General features: G+C 49.7%; 1 protein-coding gene across 1 annotated transcript; it reads right to left on the bottom strand.

Annotated features, from left to right (window-relative positions):
* Nucleotides 1-17,066, bottom strand: ORAI1 (ORAI calcium release-activated calcium modulator 1). The gene is made up of 2 exons (XM_003796003.3): nucleotides 16,571-17,066; nucleotides 1-1,026 (listed from the first exon to the last, which is right to left on the bottom strand). The coding sequence occupies exons 1-2, from the start codon at nucleotides 16,868-16,870 to the stop codon at nucleotides 409-411; spliced, it is 918 nt and encodes a 305-aa protein (XP_003796051.1). The 5' UTR covers nucleotides 16,871-17,066; the 3' UTR covers nucleotides 1-408.
* Nucleotides 17,067-19,835: the final 2,769 nt, after the last annotated feature.

Here is a 19,835-nt window from a genome sequence, read left to right as displayed (position 1 = left end):
AGGCGTCCCTTAAGAGTGTATTTATGAATCTCTCTCTCACACACACACACAGAGAACACTCTCAACACTGACCAGGAGGGAGGTCGAGGTGGATGAAAAAGATAGGAACCACCAGGTGGCACTGGCACAGGGGAGAGAAGTGGGGACAAAAGGAACTTCTGGCCCCACTCCGGCCCCCACCACCTCCTAATAGGAGGTATACCTGGAGCTGGAAGAACAGGAAGTGCTTATTCTCTTAGAGGAAAGTTTCAAAGTGCAGAAATTTCTTTTATAAAAAGCCTTTGCCCTCCACTCTTTGCCCACTGATAGAGCCCAGCCCCTTGCACAGGCCGTCTGTAAGGCTGGGGCAAGACAAGGTCATAGGGAAGTCATAAGGCCAAAGCTCTGGAGGGCCCAGGCTGTGAGGGCTTAGGCATAGTGGCTGCCGGGTGTCAGGGGGTGGTCCCCTCTGTGGTCCAGCTGGTCCTGCAAGCGGGCAAACTCGGCCAGCTCGTTGAGCTCCTGGAACTGTCGGTCCGTCTTGTGGCTGACCAGTGAACGATAGAAGTGGACGGCAAAGACAATAAAGACCAGGCCAAAGGGGACCATGATGGCAGTGGAGGCAATGGCAGCTGCCTGGCCAGGGGTGATACCGCCAGCACTACCACTGCCACTGACGTTGGCAACTGCACTACCACCAGCTGGAGGCTTGCTGGTGGGCCTCGGCTGGCCTGGCTGTTTTTTGAGGGGCAAGAACTTGACCCAGCAGAGCAGCACCACCTCAGCCAGGAATAGCAGCGTGCCAATGACAGTGGAGAAAGCCCAGGCCAGCTCAATGTGGCGGTGCATGCGCTCATGGGGTGACTCCTTGACTGAGTTGAGGTTGTGCACGTTGCTCACTGCTTCGATGTTGGGTAGGATGCAGGTGCTGATCATGAGTGCGAATAGGTGCACAGCCACCAACACCGTGGTGCAGATGCTGAAGGCAATGAGAAGCCCTAGTGGGTAGTCATGGTCAGTGTCCAGCTGCACTTCCACCATTGCCACCTGTGGGGGAACAGGCAGGGTGAGTGCCAGCACAGTCCAGGCCCACATAGCCATGCTCAACTCCTGACTTTCCTCTTCTCAGGCTCTGAGACCCTGGCCAGAGTGTGGCTTCACTGAGCCTGTTTCCACATGGATATAATGGGGATAATAAGGCCCACCTGGCTCTGTTAGCTCACTAGCTGTGTGACGCTGGGAAAGTCACTTAACCTCTCTGAACCGCAACTTTCTTATTTCCAAAATAAGGCATTTTTAAAAAAAGCATGTTTATAAAAGCAACCTCACATCCCTGGGATTAATCCTCCCTCCCAAAAAAACACATTTATTAAAAAAAGCAGGTACAGGGGAGTGCCTGTGGCTCAGTGAGTAGGGCACTGGCCTTATATACCAAGGGTGGAGGGTTTGAACCCAGCCCTGGCCAAACTGCAACAACAACAACAAAAAATAGGCAGGTGTTGTGGTGGGGACCTGTAGTCCCAGCTACTCGGGAGGCTGAGGCAAGAGGATCGCCTAAGCCCAAGAGCTGGAGGTTGCTATAAGCTGTGACACCACAGTACTCTACCGAGGGTGACAAAGTGAGACTCTGTCTCTAAAAAAAAAAAAAAAAGGCAGGTACAACAGCTATCATCCCTGTAGTCCTAGCACTTTGGAAGGCTGAGGCAGATCACTTGAGCCCAGGACTAGCCTTACAATAGTGAGAACCCATCTCTACCAAAAAAAAAAAAAAAAAAAAAAGCCAGATGTGGTGGTATGTGCCTGTTGTCCTAGCTGCTCAGAAGGTTAAGGCAGGAGAATCATTTGAGCCCAGGAGTTGGAGGCTTCAGTGACCTGTGACGATGCCACTGCACTCCAGCTTGGGTGATACAGCAAGACTCTGTATCAAAAAAAGCAATCACCAACCCACATCCCTGCTGGCCCCACATCCTCACATCTAAGCAAAGGATTCTCTTTTATGCTCTGCTCTGGGGAAAAGCAGAGGGATAGTGGCTGGACAGGTGACAGCCCTCCCAGGGCACACCCAGGCCCTTCCGGAGAACATAGTACAATGACCCAACAAGTACAAAGAGAGGCTTCCCAGAAGCAATGGGTTCAACTGTCATGCTGGCTGGACAGCTACCATGCCCCGGGGCTGTCTCCTCCCCAGCCTTGGGCATTGATGCACTAGCTGCTCTCCAGTTCCTGGAGACCATGGACCTGAGGTCAATGGGGACATGCTCTGGGCCTGCCACCCGCTGTCTCTCACCTGAGCCTTGAAAATCACCCCCATGCAAAGGAGCCAGATCATTAGATCTGGGCTGGGAGTAGCGGGGGGGGGGGGGCAGGCAGGTGGCTAGGTCAGTCCATGAGGGCTGGAGCAATGGAGTTGGGGGGGGATGGCAGGTACCAATGGCAGTAACACCATCAAGGACAGGGATTCTTCGTGAAGTGTGTGCTATGTACTTGGCAGGCTCAGGGGAAGGCTGGTTTATCCTCAGATAAGCAGGGAGCTCCTGCCGCCTGCCTTTCTCACACCCAGTGAAAGGGGTGGGATCCCTCCTTCCCCATGTTCTGCCAGGCTGCCTGGCTTTGAATTCTAACCCCTCTGCCCTTTATTAGGCTGCGTAACTCTGACATGTTCCTTTGACTTTCTGTGCTTCAGTTTCCACATCAGTAAAATGGGAATAACAGCACATGCCCCAGAGGGTTGATGTGAGGAGTAAACTAATCCATGTAAAACACTTAGTACCTAGCATATAATAAATCCTCAATAAAAGCAAGCTTTGAGACTGGGCACTGTGGCTTATGCCTGTAATTCTAAGACTCTGGGAGGTTGAGGTGGGTGTATTGCTTGAGCTCAGGAGTTCAAGAAAAAGTTAAGTTGAGACCCAGTTTCTACTAAAAATAAAAAAACTAGCCAGGCATTACAGCTGGTGCCTGTAGACCCAGCTACTTGGGAGGATGAGGCAAAAGATTGCTCAAGCTCAAGAGTTTGAGATTGCTGTGAGCTATGACTCCACAGAACTCTAGCCTGGGGCAACAGAGTGAGACTCTGTCTCCAAAAAAAGGCAAGCTTTTTAAAATCACTCAGGTGACAAACTTTACCCCCAAGCCCATTATCATTATTATTATTATTATTTTGAGACTGTCTTGCTATGTCATCCTCAGTAGAGTGCCATAACATCACAGCTCACAACAACCTCAAACTCTTTGGCTTAAGCAATTCTCTTGCCTCAGTCTCCAAAGTAACTGAGCCTACAAGCCTCCGCCACAATGCTTGGCTTTTTTTTGTTTGTTTGCAGTTGTCATTGTTATTTTAGCAGGCCTGGGCGGGCTCGAACCCACCAGCCTTGGTGTATGTGGCTGGTGCCCCACTCACTGAGCTATGAGCGCCATGCTCCCCAACCCCACTTTGTTTACATGAAATTCTTCCAGGGTTTCTGCCCTCCTGCTGAACAGGCACTCAGGGCCAAATGGGCAGACCTGGGTTCTAGATCAAGAACTGCCCATTTCATATTTCTTATGACCTTGGTCAAGACCCAGTCTAGAGCTGACGTGGTGTCGGACACCACTGAGAATCTGGTGAAAACAGTAGGTATTCTCCTTAAAGCATCTAGATATGTATATTCTTATTCTTCAGACTCTGTAGAGAACAGCAATGGGATTCATAGGCTTTTGCCTAAGAATTCGCACAATTGACAATTTATGTACTTTTCAACCCAGGAGTTTATAAAACATTTCAAGCTCATATAAATTTGGGGCAGTGCCATCAGGATTTTGACTGTTTTTGAGATCACTCGTGGCCTAAAGCCAACCCCGAGGATTCTTAGTACATGCGGGTGAAGGGCACTGCAAGGAGCAGGCCACGAGGGCAGGGCTCAGCACATTAAGGGCTGCATCCCATGGCTCTCCTGGCCTCTGCCCCAGGCCTGCCCATACCTGGAAAAGGGGGGCCCCCTCGAGCAGTCGGTGTCTCTCGCCACCTCCCCACCCCCGGTACTTCCTCTTCCTGTTTTGGCCTGCTGCCCCGGAACCTGAAATCTGAGAAAGGACAAGCACCAGAGGCTGTTGCTTGGCTGCCTGAGGTCTACCCAGGTCTCCTGCTATCTACTTGCTTGCTTACCCATTCACCAGAAATGTCTGGAACCCTCAGGCAGGTCAGGCTCTGAGAGTGTGTGTGCAGGGCTTGCACACAGGTATACACTCTCTCTTTTTTTTTTTGAGACAGAGCCTCAAGCTCTCCCCCTGGGTAGAGTGCTGTGACATCACAGCTCACAGCAACCTCCAACTCCTGGGCTCAAGTGAGTTTCCTGCCTCTGCCTCCCAAGTAGCTGGGACCACAGGCGCCCGCCACAACGCCTGGCTATTTTTTTTGGTTGCAGCCGTCATTGTTGTTTGGCGGGCCCGGGCTGGATTCGAACCCACCACCTTAGGTGTATGTGGCTGGCGACTTAGCCACTTGAGCCATAGGCGCTGAGCCGGTGTACACTCTCAATCTGTCCCCTACCTAGTGCTCACTTGCACTCTAGCCACTCCTAAGGGTATATCTCCTTCCCTAGAGTGGCTGAGAGCACAAGCCCACACCATACAGCGGGATGAAAACCAGGTCATGCACCACTCACCAAGCTGGTGACTTGGGACAGGGATTTCAACCTCTTTGTGCCACAGCTGCCACATCTACACAATGGGCCAATTTGTTTGCTTGTTACAACACTTGTTTGCGTTGTATGAGGCCCTTAGAACAAGACCTGGTATGTAATAAACTTAAATGTCAATGATTACTAGTAATACCATTATTCAGGAGGACACATAGGCTAGGCACGTGCCTATAGTCCCAGCTACTCAAGTGGCCAAGGTGGAAGGATCACTTGAGCCCGGGAGTTCAAGGCCAGCCTTAGCAGCATAGGGACACCCTATCTCTAAGAAAAAAAAAAAAAAAAAAAAAAGAAGAGAGAGAGAGAAAAGAGAGAAAAACACAGAGCTTGAAGTAGAAAAGAAATAGTTCTGGATACTCTCAGCTGAGGTTAGAGACAGCTGACCTTGTACACCCCTGTTCCAATTCCCCATTCCATACCCCAAACCACATCTGGCCAGATGGTCACCTCCACAGGACAGAGATCACCAAGCTCCATGCCATTTGTCAGAGGCTCCAGGGCCAGAAAATAGCAGCTGGTGGGACATACCCAACCAAAATTAGCCAGCCCTCCCTGAGGTCTTAGGCTGGGGAGAGTCTGATCCCTTCAAGGAAGAGGAAGGGGCTTGCTGCCCTGCTCTGGAAGAAACCCCATTAGCCTTGCTTGACCCTATGATTCCTGGAACTCCAGCCACACAAGCAGGCTGTATGTGCCGTTCCCACATTTGGGACCAAGTTCAATGCCACAAGGCTGTGTGAAAGAATGATTCTGAGTGAGAAGAAAGGAACCATTAGCACAAGCATGGAACTTGATGGAAATGTCATAGGAATAAAAGCCAATGCTTTTTCCAGGATGTTTCCTGCTTGGGAAATCTACCCGCGGGTGGGGACAGCAAAGTTAGGGGGCCTCGTAGATCTGGCAGCTGACTCCCAGGGCCCCAGCAGAGTCCCAGAGAGATCAGATCAGATCAGATTGCAGGCAGCTTCACAAGGTAAATATAGCCCTTAACCCAAAATAAACAGCCTCTAGCCTGACACCAGCCTGCTTGAACACATGGGTCCTAAATGGAAAGAGTGGGCAAGAGATAGCCAGCCCCACCCTGGTCCACAGGCTCCCAGAGGGAATGCTGGGGACCAAACCTCAAATAAGAGCCAAAGAAAAAGATTATGTAATTCTGCCAAGGGTAGGGCCTAGCTGGCCCTGGCTGACTTAGCTGGGCGTTTGCCCACCCCGCCCGACCGCAACCACCTTTCCTCACTCCTGCTGGTCTCCATGGGGACCTGGGGTACCTGGTGCCTGAAGTCCAGGCTCTTCTGTGGTAGTTTACCCAAGCACGGCTTGAGGTCAGCGCCCACAATGGGGAGACCCAACTTTCTTTTCCCCAGCAGCCTGGGTCTTCTCTTGTCTACTGTTTTTGGGGGGCGGATGGGTGGCTGCCGCCTGGAACACAAGGGCCTCCAAGCCATAGTCACCCCAGGTCACCTGCTGGCCCTACCTCAAATGAAAACCATCTATTAAGAAAGGATTGAGGCCTAGTCCAGCAGTTTATAAACACTTGACTATGACAGTTCCGTACTCCAAATGTTCCTATAAATAGATACACACATTTATAACAAAATTGAAAGTTTCACCAAACATTTATCCTCAGAGCATGCCAACAGAGCCTCTTCTTTCTTTATTTTTTAGAGACAGTCTTACTTTATCGCCCTCGGTAGAGTGCCATGGCATCATAACTCACAGCAACTTCCAACTCCTGGGCTTAGGCGATTCTATTGCCTCAACCTCCTGAGTAGTAGCTGGGACTACAGGTGCCCGCCACAACGCCCAGTTATTTTTTTTGTTGCAGTTTGCTGGGACCGGCGCCCTACCCACTGAGCCACAGGCACTGCCCAGAGCCTTTTCTTTCAAGAGGTAATGCATGGTGCTGTTTTCTATTTCATTTCATTCTTACTTCATTTTTAAAAATGCCAGTTACAGCTCATTAAATTTATGCCACGAGCCATTAATAAGTTGAACCTGCAGATGGAGTGGCAGTGGGGCAGGACATAGGTCTAGACTTTAGAGTTTCACTTTGTCACCCTTGGTAGAGTGCCATGGTGTCATAGCTCACAGCAACCTCAAATTGTTGGGCTCACGCGAGTCTCTTGTCTCAGCCTCCCGTGTAGCTGGGACTATAGGCACCCACCACAATGCCTACCTATTTTTTTTTTCGTTTGAGACACAGTCTAATTATGTCGCCCTCAGTAGAGTGCCAAAGCATCACAGCTCACAGTAACCTCAAACTCCCAAGTAGCTGGGACTACAGGCACCTGCTACAATGCCTGGCTATTTTTTGGTTGCAGTTGTCATTGTTGTTTAGGTGGCCCAGGCTGGTCTCGAACCCACCAGCTTCAGTGTATATGGCCAGCGCCCTATTCACTGAACCACAGGTGCTGAGCTGAAGCCCCACTCTATTTTTTTAGAGATGGGGTCTCACTCTTGCTCAGGCTGGTCTTGAACCCATGAGCTCAGGCAATTTACCCGCCTCAGCCTCCCAGAGTGCTGGGATTACAAGCATGAGCCACCACACCCAGCCAGGTCTAGACTTTCTATTTGCTAATTCCTATTTCTTCAGGTTCTATCTTTCAAGTACTGCCGTTCCCTGGGCTCCCAAGAGAGGACCTAGGTCATTCATTCATCTAAGGGAAATAGTTACTAAGAAGTTGCTATGTACCTGGAAGATTTTGTGGCTCTGCCTGGAGACAATGCAGGAAATAAAACAATAAGATCCCCGCCCCAGAAAGGAATCCTGAGGAAAGATGACAGGTACTAAACACTTAAGCAAATGAATATTTTCAGACTGTGATAACTGCCTTTAATTGGTGCTTCCCTATTACCCCCCACCTACCAAACAGATTTTAAACATAGAATTCTAGTGTTAGGCTTAGCGCCCGTGGCTCAAGTGGTTAAGACGTCAGCCACATACACCTAAGGTGGCGGCTTCGAATCCAGCCAGGGCCTGCCAAATAACAATGACGGCTGCAACCAAAAAATAGCCGGGAGTTGTGGCGGGCGCATGTGGTCCCAGCTACTTGGGAGGCTGAGGCAGGAGACTCGCTTGAGCCCAGGAGTTGGAGGTTGCTGTGAGCTGTGATGCCATAGCACTTTACCTAGGGTGACAGCTTGAGGCTCTATCTCAAGAAAAAAAATTCTCGTTTTAGGGAGGTGCCTGTGGCTCAGTGAGTAGGGTGCGGGCCCCATATACTGAGGGTGTCAGGTTCAAACCTGGCCCCAGCCAAACTGCAACAAAAAATAGCTGGGCGTTGTGGCGGGCACCTGTGGTCCCAACTGCCAGGGAGGTTAAGGCAAGAGAATCACCTAAGCCCAGGACCTGGAGGTTGCTGTGAGCTGTGACATCATGGCTCTAAAAAAAAAAAATAGAGACATCTGTCTCTAAAAAAAAAAAATACTGGTTTTACTCTGAGGTCTTTCTGTTTTTCCAGCATCTAGTGGTTCAAGGTAAGACCTGACCTTGGGAATTTCAGCCCAGGGTGTCTACAGTTTTCAATGGACAATTCTAAGTGACCCCCCCCATGACTTAGAAGATCATACTGGAATGCCTAAAGATATTCCTCATCCTTCCAACTTTACTGTTTTTTATTTTTATGTATGTTTATAACAGCAAGATGTTTTATTAGAATGCATATATAATTTACAAACCTACAAATATTAAGGCTAGTGTTAAAAATATTTTTTTTTTTTTTTTGAGACAGAGCCTCAAGTTATCCCCCTGGGTAGAGAGCTATGGCATTACAACTCACAGCAACCTCGAACTCCTGGGCTCAAGCGAGTCTCCTGTCTCAGCCTCCCAAGTAGCTGGGACCACAGGCGCCCGCCACAATGCCTGGCTAATTTTTGGTTGCAGCCATCATTGTTGTTTTGGTGGGACCGGGCTGGATTTGAACCTGCCACCTTAGGTGTATATGACTGGCGTCTTAGCCACTTGAGCCACAGGCACCAAACCAAAAATATTTTCAATAAGGGTATGAGCTCAAAAGATTGGAGACTACAGCTTAGATCAGGGATCAGCAAACTATGGCCTGCGGACTACAGGTTTTTGTTTTTGTTTTTTTGAGACAGAGTCTCACTTTATTGCTCTTGGTAGAGTGCTGTGGCATCATAGCTCACAGAAACCTCAAACTCTTGGACTCAAGCTATTCTCTTGCCTTAGCCTCCGAAGTAGCTGGGACTACAGACACCCGCCACAATATCTGGCTATTTTTTCTTTTTTTTGAGACAGAGACTCAAGCTGTCACCTTGGATAGAGTGCCGTAGTGGCATAGCTTATAGCAACCTCCAACTCAGGTTCAAGCAATCCTCTTGCCTCAGTTTTTCTATTTTTAGTAAAGACAGGGTCTTGCTTTTTGCTCAGGCTGGTCTTGAACCTGTGAGCTCAGGCAATCCACTTGCCTCCCAGAGTGCTAGGATTACAGGCATGAGCCACTGCCCAGCCCAGACTACAATTTTTGCAAATAATGTTTTATTGGCACCAAGCCATGCCTGTTCACCTACATATTATATGGTCTGTGGCTGCTTTCTAGTTACAATGGTGGATGTGAACAGTTACTAGTGAGACCACATGGCTCCTTTACAGAGAAAGTTGGCTAACACCTAGGTTAGAACAGTGCTCCCCAAAGAAGGTTGTCAAGTAATAGTCCTACAAGATTCTCCTCCAAAGAAAACTGTCTGTGGTTCTATCAGTCTGAGACATCTCTCTGGGGAGCAAAGTAAAGGACTCTTAGAAACCCCATCAGAGAGAAATCTGCTATGTTTAAACTTTATATTCAATTTTACTTCTCCCAGAGAATTCTACCCCCAACCCCTGCCCAAGGCTGCTCACCAAATGTACTTAGAGGTAGTTTTCCTTCACTAGTGAGGGACATAGAAATATGCCACAGGGACTTATGAAATGTTACAAAAGGCTTTTCTGCTGGGCAGGGAGAAAATCCTCCTCTCGGAGCATTCAGCAAAATTCCATTTATACATAGACCAAGGTGCAAATCCAGAAAGCAGGACAGGGCCTCTGATAACTTCAAAGGCTCAGTGATCAACCAGCAAAGGGGGCTGTAGCGAGAGGATGGTAGAGAGGAAAAGGCTCCCAGACAGACCAGAGCTTGAATTCAACTAGCCGAGGGATCTCTTTTTTTTTTTGAGACAGAGTGTTGCTTTGTTATCCTCAGTAGAGTGCCATAGCATCATAGCTCACAGCAACCTCAAACTCTTCAGCTCAAGCGATCCTCTTGCCTTAGCCTCCTGAGTAGCTGAGACTACAAGTACCCCACCATAACACCTGTCTAGTTTTTAGAGAAAGAGTCTCACTCAGGCTCAGGATGGTCCTGAACTCCTGAGCTCAGGCAATCCACCTGCCTTGGCCTTCCAGAGTGCTAGGATTAAAGGCCTGAGTCACTTCACTCAGCTAGCTGGGGATCTTAACCTCAAGGCTCAAGCTGCCTGTCTACAGTACATACTTTTTTTTTTTTTTTTTTGAGACAGGAGCCTCAAGCTGTCTCCCTGGGTAGAGTGCCGTGGCATCTCAGCTCACAGCAATCTCCAACTCCTGGGCTCAAGCGAGTCTTCTGCCTCTGCCTCCCAAGTAGCTGGGACCACAGGCGCCCGCCACAACGCCCGGCTATTTTTTAAAAACTATTGTGAGTGCTAGGCACTGGTGGCTCACGCCTGTAATCTTAGCACTCTGGGAGGCATAGGAGGGAAGACTGGTTTAGCTCATGAGTAGTAGAGACCTTGTCTCTACTAAAAAAATAAATAGAAAATTAGCCAGACATGGTGACACACACCTGTATTCTCAGCTACCTGGGAGGCCAAGGCAAGATCACTTGAGCCCACCAATTTGAGGTTGCCGTGAGCTATGATGCCATAGCACACTACTGAATTCCAAAAATTAGACTCTGTCTCAAAATAAATAAATAAAAAATAGCAACGACTATCACTGTTATAGAATTCATAATATAACTCCTCTGTCTAAAATAGTGGTTCTCAACCTTCCTAATGCCACAGCCCTTTAATATAGTTCCTGTGGGTCGCAACCCACAGGTTGAGAACCACTGGTCTAAAACCTTCGATGGCTTCCTATTGCCGGTTCAAGACTTTGAACTTCCTAAACAGCTAATCAAGGCCCTCCATCACCTGGCTTGGATAGATTTGACTTTTTTCTCTACTACTCTCTACGCACCCCTAACCCTAGCCACCTCAGCCCCTACCTTTCCCCTAGACTCTGTAATTGTTCCTGCCATTTCCTCTAACGAGAAGGCTCTTCCCCAAGTCTTAACTTTACCATCCTCAAAGCTCAGCTGGAATCAGATTCTTCTAATTCAATTAACCTTTGTAAAGCAGCCCCAAAACCTTTTTTTCTGGACAGAGTTTCACTTTGTCACCTTTGGTAGAGTGCTGTGGTGTCACAGTTCACAGAAACCTCCAACTCTTGGGCTCAAGCAGTTCTCTTGCCTCAGCCTCTTGAGCAGGTAGGACTATAGGCACCCACCACAACACCTGGCTATTTTTAGAGATGGAGTCTCATTCTTGCTTAGGCTGGTCTCAAACCTGTGTACTCAGGACAATCCACTTGCCTTGGTCTCCCAGAGTGCTAGGATTACAGGCATGAGCTACCATGCCTGGCCTAGCCCCAACACCTTAGGAACAAGGGTGAGCTTCCTAGATACGTGGGTCAAGTATTGGACGTGCTTTGCAAATATTAACTCAATGAATCCTCACACCAACAAGGTTGGTACTACTCTTACCCCATTTTATAGAAGAGGGGGCCAGAAAAGTTTAGTAACTTCCCTAATGTCTCACAGTTCTAATAGGTAGAGCTAGGATTTGAACCCAAGCTGGCTGGGTCAAGTGTCTATTCTTATTTTGTTTTACTACATTTGAGCCTCTCAGCTTTGTCCTCCAACTGTCTGAGGTTTCATCTCCCATAGCAACAGGACCACCCATAGGCACAGGGCTCTGCAACTTACCACCCAGGTGAAGAAGTCATTCATCTAGATCAGGCATCCACAAACTATCCTAAATGCAGCCCACCTAGGACATTTATCTGGCCTGCCAGGTGTTTTTGCCACTGCTGCCTGTCCTGCTTAGCAGCCGACTCGTCCTGGGGCCCACAGTCCGGCCCTCCAACAGACTGAGGGACAGTGAACTGGCCTCCTGTTTTAAAAGTTTAAGGACCCCTGATCTAGATGACCATCTACACTCACCAAGTTGTAGAATTATCACACAAGGTGGCCTATGTGGCACAGCATCCAGCCTACTCCAAGAGCCCAGTTAATAATTACAATAGCAATTACTATCAGTGATTAAGGCCATGGGTAGTAATAGCAATTTCTTGCTCATCTCCGTGGCTCCTGAAGTCGGAACAAATCACAGAGGCCCAATAATGTCTTAGGCCTTGAGCCTTTCCTTCCAACTTATTTTCATAGAAATTCCAGGCAACTTCTGAACCCACTCTGAAACCTGGGGACAAAAGAGTGCTGGTGGGTAGAGAACTTGAGGAGGCAGATAATCCAAAAATAATTGATCTCAGGTTGTGGAAAGCATTTTGTTTACGGCAGCAGGCTGTCCTTCCCAATTATCTTCTGCTTAGGCTAATGTTACAGCCTGCCCTCCCTAGCAGACTGGGTCGCCACATGTGCTCACCAGTCCTGCAGGAGACAGGGTCAGGCTGAGACTGGCTTCCTCTTGCTAAGAGGTAAAGTGAGGCACCAGGTGGCCTGAATCAAAGCCACAAGAGTATACTAGGCTTTAGGAGCACTGTGGGATGCTGATCACATGCTCTGTCCAGGCCCTCCTGTTCTGTATTTTCCTTCTTTCTTTTTGTACTGTATCGTTCATTAGTTGGGGTGCTCACCCTGGTCTACTATTTCCAGGAATGCTGTCTGGAGCAAGAATCTCATCTGCAGAGGATTTGACCAAGACTTATGTCATCAGATCGTGAAAATTCCTAAATTCTTCACAAGCCCAGTCTGACCTCAGAATGAATTCACATATGAGCCCATGGCAGAGCAGGATCTTTGTCATCTTTGTCCACATGAGAAAACTAGCTTCAAAGAAGTAAAGGCCCTTGCTTGAGGTCCCATGGCCTGTGCCCAACAAACACTCCATGAATACCTGGCCAGGCTCTTCCACCTAAGAGGTGGGGAATCTCTCAATCCCCTTCAGGCTTTCTGGGAGACCCACTCTCAATCTCACCTGGTGAGCAGGTGAGGCTGGCATCCTTGGCAACTCTCCTGTCCCCTGGAGATCAAAGGTCATGTTAGCACCTCTGGCTTTCCAGGTCTCTAGGAAGGAAGCCCTCTGGGGGCAGGAAGCTGGTTGTGCTGACTCATAGACCAAGGGAGAATAGTCCAGGAAACTTGTCACTCTGTTACCATGGCATCGGGCTGCCTGGCACCCCTTCTTCTTCAAAGCTTATGCGCAGGCCAAGTGTCTGTGGTGAGGGTGGGGCACGGTCAGACCTGCCCTGCTGACCCCCACCTCATCCCATCTCTGTCACAGATTTCCAGTTTCATGGCAAAGGCAGTTACCCTCTTATAACCATTGCCCCAGAACGGAGGCTGTCATTAGGTTCAGCCTTTCCCTGCCTGCAGAACTTTAGACCTTCCACCAGCAGATTCAGGAAGGTCCCCAAGAGACAGACTGGGTGATTCAAGGCCCACCCACTGCCACTGGGTGCCTCAGCCTCTTGACTTCCCCACACTGCTTTTAGCAAGAGGAAGAAGGAGGTGCTGTTTGACTATGAGGCCTGCCTTTTTTGGGAGAAAGAAAGGGCTTAAAAAGGCAGGAAAGTGTCACCCATCTGGATCCTCACCTTTTTTTTTTCTTGAGACCAGAGTCTCAATCTGTTGTCCTGGGTTGAGCACCCTGGCATGATAGCTCACAGCAACCTCCAACTTGGGCTCAAATGATCCTTTTGCCTTAGCTTTTCTATTTTTAGTAGAGGCAGGGTTTCACTTTTTGCTCAGGCTAGTCTCAAACTCATGAACTCAAGCAATCCACTTGCCTTGGCCTTCCAGAGTGCTATGATTACAGGCGTGAGCCACTGCACCTGGTCTTTTTTTTTTTTTCTTTTGAGCAGTCTCATTCTGTAATCTAGGCTAGAGTGCCACGGCCTCAGCCTAGCTCACAGCAACCTCAAACTCCTAGGCTCAAGCTATCCTCCTCCCTCAGTCTCATGAGTAACTAAGACTATAGGCACCTACCACATTAATCACCACCTAATCTTTCTATTTTTGGTAGAGATGAGGTCTTGCTCTTGCTCAGGCTGGTCCCTTGCTCCTAAACTCAAGACATCTTCCAGCTGGATACAGTGGCTCATATCTGTAATCTTAGTACTCTGGGAGGGCTAGGTGGGTGGACTGCTTGAGCTCAGGAAGTTCAAGACCAGCCTGAGCAACAGTAAGACACCATCTCTATTAAAAATGAAAACTGAGGAAAGAGGATCTCTTGAGCCCAAGAGTTTGAGGTTGCTATGAGCTATGAAGCCATGGCACTCTACCAAGAGCAACAAAGTGAGACTCTGTCTCAAAAAACAAAACAAAACAAGAGATCCTCCCTCTTTGGCATCCTAGAGTGCTAGGATCATAGTCTTCTTTTTTTTTTTTTGGCTGGGGCTAGGGTTGAACCCACCACTTCCGGCATATGGGGGTGGCGCCCGTGGCTCAAAGGAGTAAGGAGCCATAGTCTTGAGCATCAGCTGGATTCTCACCTCTTAAAAGAGGGAAGGGGCTTAGGGCAGTCATGAATTCATGATTACAAGAAATGGGGGGAAAAAAAGAAATGGGGGAATGGGGACAGGGGCAGAGGCAGGAAGACTGCTTGGACCCTGGAGTTCAAGGTTGCAGTGGAGTTATGAGGAGGCCTTTGCACTCTAGCTTGGGTGAGAGCCAGATCCTGCCTAAAAAAAAAGAAAGAAAAAAAAGGGGGGGAATGACCCCCATCTTAAACCTCAGAAATACAGGGGAAAGCTGACAACTGGTGACTCCCTCTCCCCAAGTTGCAAAACTTTCCTTCACTTAAAAGAGACTTTTTTGCTCTATTTCACATTTTCTCGGCCTGGTCCTCACATATCCATAGGTGGACATTGATAAGAACTCCATACACCATAGATGGTACAGGTGCCTAAGCAAGTTCTTGTTGCCAGCAGACCTGGGTTCAAAATCAGCTCTTCCAGACTAGCTGTGTGGCCTTGGAGAAGTCCCCTGACAAAATCACCTCAAAGGGCTGTTGAGGAGTAAGCTTGGAAGTTAGGGAACCTACACAGCGTCTAGCACATAGTAGTGACTGACTGGTAAATGTCAGTATTCTTACAGATTGTTCAGGCACAAGGCAGAGATTGGTTTCTTAGTACTTAGTACCGATAAAACAGAATTTCATCATATCCAAACTGAAAACTAAGGTGCTATTCTTTTACGTACACATACTTTCTCTCTCTCTGATTTCCTTTTAGGGGCTTCCTCAGTTTCATTCTTCAAGTCAGAGAAACTTATTTATTTTTTTGAGACAGAGTCTCACTGTGTCGCCCTCAGTAGAGTGTTATAGTGTCACAGCTCACAGCAACCCTCAACTCTTGGCCTCAGCCTCCCAAGCGGCTGGGACTACAGGTGCCCACCACAATGCCCAGCTGTTTTTTGGTTGTAGTTGTCATTGCTGTTTAGCAGGCCTGAGCCAGGTTTGAATCCACCAGCTTTGGTGTATGTGGCCGGCACCGTACTCACTGAGCTACAGGCGCCAAGCCAGAGAAACTTTTAAGTAGCAGCCTTCATTTACTGATTCAGAAATCAAGGCCCAGGAAGGGATAGTGATTTGCCTGAGGTCACACAGGCAGCAACTGGTACAGTGTGACCCCCAATCTGGCCTTCCTACTGAGCCCCAGAGGCCTCTAAAAAAAATTGGGGTTTGCTGCATTGGCCCAGTTGCTTGTGGAACACAGCAAGAACCCCAGACACACTCCCTTCCCAAGAAAACACAAGGGAACACCAAGGGCACAGCCACTCCCTCCCTCCAAGCTTAGCTCACTCAAGGGAGGCAGGAATGCTCTGGGCTGTGGAACTGAGGGGAGGGGGCAGACCCCATTCAAGCAGACTGATGTCACCAAATGTGATAATAATGTAGTTATTATGTAGTGCCCTGCCCCAGATGGACTTCAAGATTGCAGGCCTGAAGGTTTCTCCAGAAGCCACTCTGGGCTCAACCTGCAGCCTCACTCACACCACCCCTCAGAGGCTTTTTACTTCAGTCCCATGGGACAAGGAGGGAGGGAAAATGTGCCTACCCCCTAAATCAAGAAAGAGCCTATTGAACGGGAACAAGTCGCGTCCTCCTCCCCCACACCCAGTGACTCAGTGGCAAGTTTCTGGAGAAGAAACTGAGAGTGGGGAGTGGCTGTCAAACCCCCAAGCCAAGGCTCTCGGAAAATGTAGTGGAAAAAGAGTGTCAGGAAATCCCCTCTGTTAGCTCGGAAAAGAACACAGCAATACCTTCAGGCTTCAGGTGTGGGGGCACAAGACAGCTGCAGGGTCTCTCTCCTCAGCCTGTTAGACCCTTGGGTCCTCCCCTTTGCCCCCGAACACATGTGGGACTGGCTTTTTACGGATCTAACTTTGGGGATGCATCATTCTTGTTGTGTTCCTCTCCCCTTGCTGCATCAGGTACCTGAGCCCCGCAACCTTGGAGATTTGTATGGCTTGTTACCACATCATATATCAGTGTCACCTGTCGTCCACCGCACCTCAAGTCCAGCACCTCTGGCCCCCCTCCAGCGCTCACGACACCGTCTCCCAGATCTTCCCTTCACTCCAGGCCAGCCTGGCCTGCTCCCCATTGGCCCTGGGCGGGAGCGATCAGGACAAGAGAGGGGGGAGGGCAGGGTGGCCCAAGCTCACCATGGCGAAGCCGGAGAGCAGAGCCGAGGTCCGGCTGGAAGCTTTGAGCTTGGCGCGGCTCAAGTAGAGCTTGCGCCAGGACAGCGCCTGCATGGAGTGCTCGTTGAGGCTCATCACCTCAGAATAACTCTGGCCGATCCACTCCGGGTAGGTTACTGCGGGCGGCGGCGCGGGGGTCCCTGAGGGCTCCCCGTCCCCGCTGCGGCGGCGGCTCCGGCGGCTGCCGCTGTTGGTGCTGCTGCCGCTGAGGGGAAGCTCCGGGCTGCTGCTGCTCGGGGGCGGGGCGGGCTCCGGATGCATGGAGCACGCTGCAAAGGCGCGGGCCGGCCCGGACGCCAACGAAGGCAACCCGCCGCACCTCTGCCTCCGCCTGCCCCCCACGCGGGCCCGACCTCACCCGGCCTGCTGCACACTAAGAAGGTCAGGAAGCGCTCGCAGCCCCAGCTCACAGGCCCGCAGCGCCAATAGAAAAAGTGCCTGGAGGCCGGGACGCGAGCCTACGCGGGCCAGAGTCCCGGATACCCGGGGTCCGGACCCCCGACGCGTACAGCGATTGGCTGCCACCCGGACTAATTTGCATACGCCCCGCCTACCTAGAGCCCCGCCCACCAAGAGGTAGGCGGTATCGGTGCAGGTCATGTGATCAATCTCCTCCGACGGTGCCGCCCACGGTCGCCCGCGCGTCGGCGTCTTCCTGGAAGCGTTCGGCTACCCCAGGCCTGAGGTGCTGCTGCTCTCGGTCCCTCCCATCTCCGCAGCTGCTCTGCTGGCCCGGCTCCCGGAGCCAGACTCCTGGGTCAAGCCGCCTGGGGTCACCTCTGAGCGCCTCCTGAGGCCCATTTCCCCTTTGGAGCAAGGTGGTGCAAGGTCTGTAGGAGAAGGAGCGGGCTTAGGTCTAGAGTTCATTGTGTAAGTGTTTATTCAGCGCCTGCTGGGTGCCAGCGTTATTCTAGGCACTGAAGTAGAGTGGTGAACAAGATGAACAAGGTGCCATGCCCTCTTGGAGCTTACACTTTAGTGAAGGGGCATACAAGCACCGATGAGTAAATTATAATAGTTTAGAAGGTGTTAAATGTATATGAAAAATAGAGTAAAGGAGGTGAGTAGTGCGGGAACTGCAACTTTTTTTTTTTTTTTTTTTTGAGACAGAGCCCCAAGCCGTCCCCCTGGGCAGAGCGCCACGGCACCACAGCTCACAGCAACCTCCAACTCCTGGGCTCAGGCGAGTCTCCTGCCTCCGCCTCCCAAGCAGCTGGGACCACAGACGCCCGCCACAACGCCCGGCCATTTTTTGGTTGCAGCCATCGTTGTTCGGCGGGTCCAGGCTGGGGATTCGAACCCGCCACCCTAGGTGTACGTGGCTGGCGCCCTAGCCGGTTGAGCCATAGGCGCCGAGCCGGGAACTGCAACTTTAATTTTAAAAAACTTGGGGATTTTTGGTGTGTTTTGTTCACTTGTTGGCCTACATTCAATGAGATCGGCCACGGCTCAAGGCTGGTTTAACACACACACATATATAATTTTTTTAGGAAAATTTTAGAGTTTTGTGCTGCTGCCTAGGCTGGAGTGCAGTGGCACAATCAGCTCACGGCAGCCTTTGCATCCTTGAATTCTTGGGCTCAGGGGATCCTCCTGCCTCAGCCCCCCCCCCACCATGCTTGGCTAATTATTTTTTGTAGAGTCTGGTTTTCACTTTATTGTCCAGGCTAGTGTGCAACTCCTGGCCTCAAGCGATCCTCTCCCACTGGCCCCCAAAGTGCTTGGATTACTGTGCTTAGATTGCAGACAGGAGCCATGAGGCTGTCTTTTTTCTGAAGTAATGAATCTTCAAACCCATTCAGCAGGTGTCTTCTGAGCACTATTAAGTACTAGCTTGAGAGACTGCAGGAAAATGATAACCTTCATGGAATGTTATATTTTAGTGTAGGGGTGGAGGGACAGGGAGAGCGACAATAAGCAAGTAAGTCCACACCTTTTTTTCTGACTACGTCATATTTGAGCTGAGACCTGAGCCAGCAATGCAAAGAGCTGGAGACAGGCTTTCTAGGGGGAAGGGAACTGCAAAGACCCTGATGCAGGGATATCTGGCTGTTGGAGCAGTAGAAGGCCAATTTTGCTTCAGACTAGTTGGGCCAGAGGTAAAGTAGGGGTGGAGCGCTGGGCTAGGAACTGCCCCTCTAGGATGTCAACATCAGGGCAGGGACCTTGACCTCAGTTTCACAGCTATATCCCCAGCATCCAGGATATTCTTTGGCAGATACTCGGTGCTCAGTACATATTTGTTGAGTGAAGAAATGTGGGAGAGACAGGAGTGAGTGACAGAATTAGCTCATAGTCAAGTCACAAATATGTGGCATTACAGGTTAGAAAGATGACACTTAACTCTTGTTACCACTAGAGGGTGCCTGGCCACCCAATCATGTTATGGAATAAGTGAAGGCCCCCTTCTTCCAAAAGTCTGAAGACTTTCTCTGTGATTTTATGAAGATAGGGAACTTGGAATTGGAAATCTCACCTCACTGGGCTTGTTTCTCTTGCTGGCCTTTATACTTGTTACCCCTTCCACTTACCATCTGTGTCTCTGTCTCAGCTCAAGTATCACCTGGAAAGAAAGACCTTCCCTCCCTGTGCAGAGTGCCCCTCTTGTCAAGATCTATCACCCCACCCTGATTTCTACCCTTTATAGCTTTGATTAATGCAGTCGCCTAAATAGTTTAGCTTATTTGTGTGTTGATCTGTTTGTTTAAATTACTTCTCTCTCACTCCAGGGCCTCCAACAGTCTGTAACACCCAAGACTGAATTGGAAACAAGTTAAATGAAAAAAATAATGCAAGGTCCTTAGTTCCAAGGAACTCCCAGCTCAGGGGATGAGTACATACAACATTTGGGGGGGGGGGGCTGAGGTCTCCAGAGGGAAGAGGCCACAAACTAGGAGAAGAGATTAGCTAATTTAAGAGGATCAAAAGGGTCTTTGAGTAATGATTCAGAAAGTGGTTTTGGGGTGGCTGTGGTTTCCTTTCTCTAGCTCCTGCATCATGCTCCTACCCCTTTCCTTAGAATTTTCTGGGGTTTGAATTACCCCATCTGCACAAATCACAAATAATAAAGACTTATTTTAAAGCTAGAGTAAACCAGCTCAGTGCCTGTGGCTTAAGTGGCTAAGGCACCAGCCACATACACCTAAGATGGCAGGTTCGAATCCAGCCCAGGCCCACCAAACAACAATGACAGCTGCAACCAAAAAATAGCCAGGCGTTGTGGTGG

This window comes from Otolemur garnettii, unplaced genomic scaffold, assembly GCF_000181295.1.
Source record: "Otolemur garnettii isolate 467f Iridium unplaced genomic scaffold, OtoGar3 scaffold00099, whole genome shotgun sequence".
NCBI lineage: Eukaryota > Metazoa > Chordata > Mammalia > Primates > Galagidae > Otolemur > Otolemur garnettii.
The sequence above is the reverse complement of the archived record's forward strand: the minus strand, read 5'-3'. Positions and strand labels throughout refer to the sequence as shown.

What these genes read in the sequence shown, in the direction of transcription:
- ORAI1 (XM_003796003.3), bottom strand. Translation starts at nt 16,870, where the DNA reads ATGCATCCGGAGCCCGCCCCGCCCCCGAGCAGCAGCAGCCCGGAGCTT. An exon ending in TGCTCTCCGGCTTCGCCATG is followed by an intron (nt 1,027 to 16,570) that starts GTGAGCTTGGGC and finishes GTTCCCCCACAG; the next exon opens with GTGGCAATGGTGGAAGTGCA.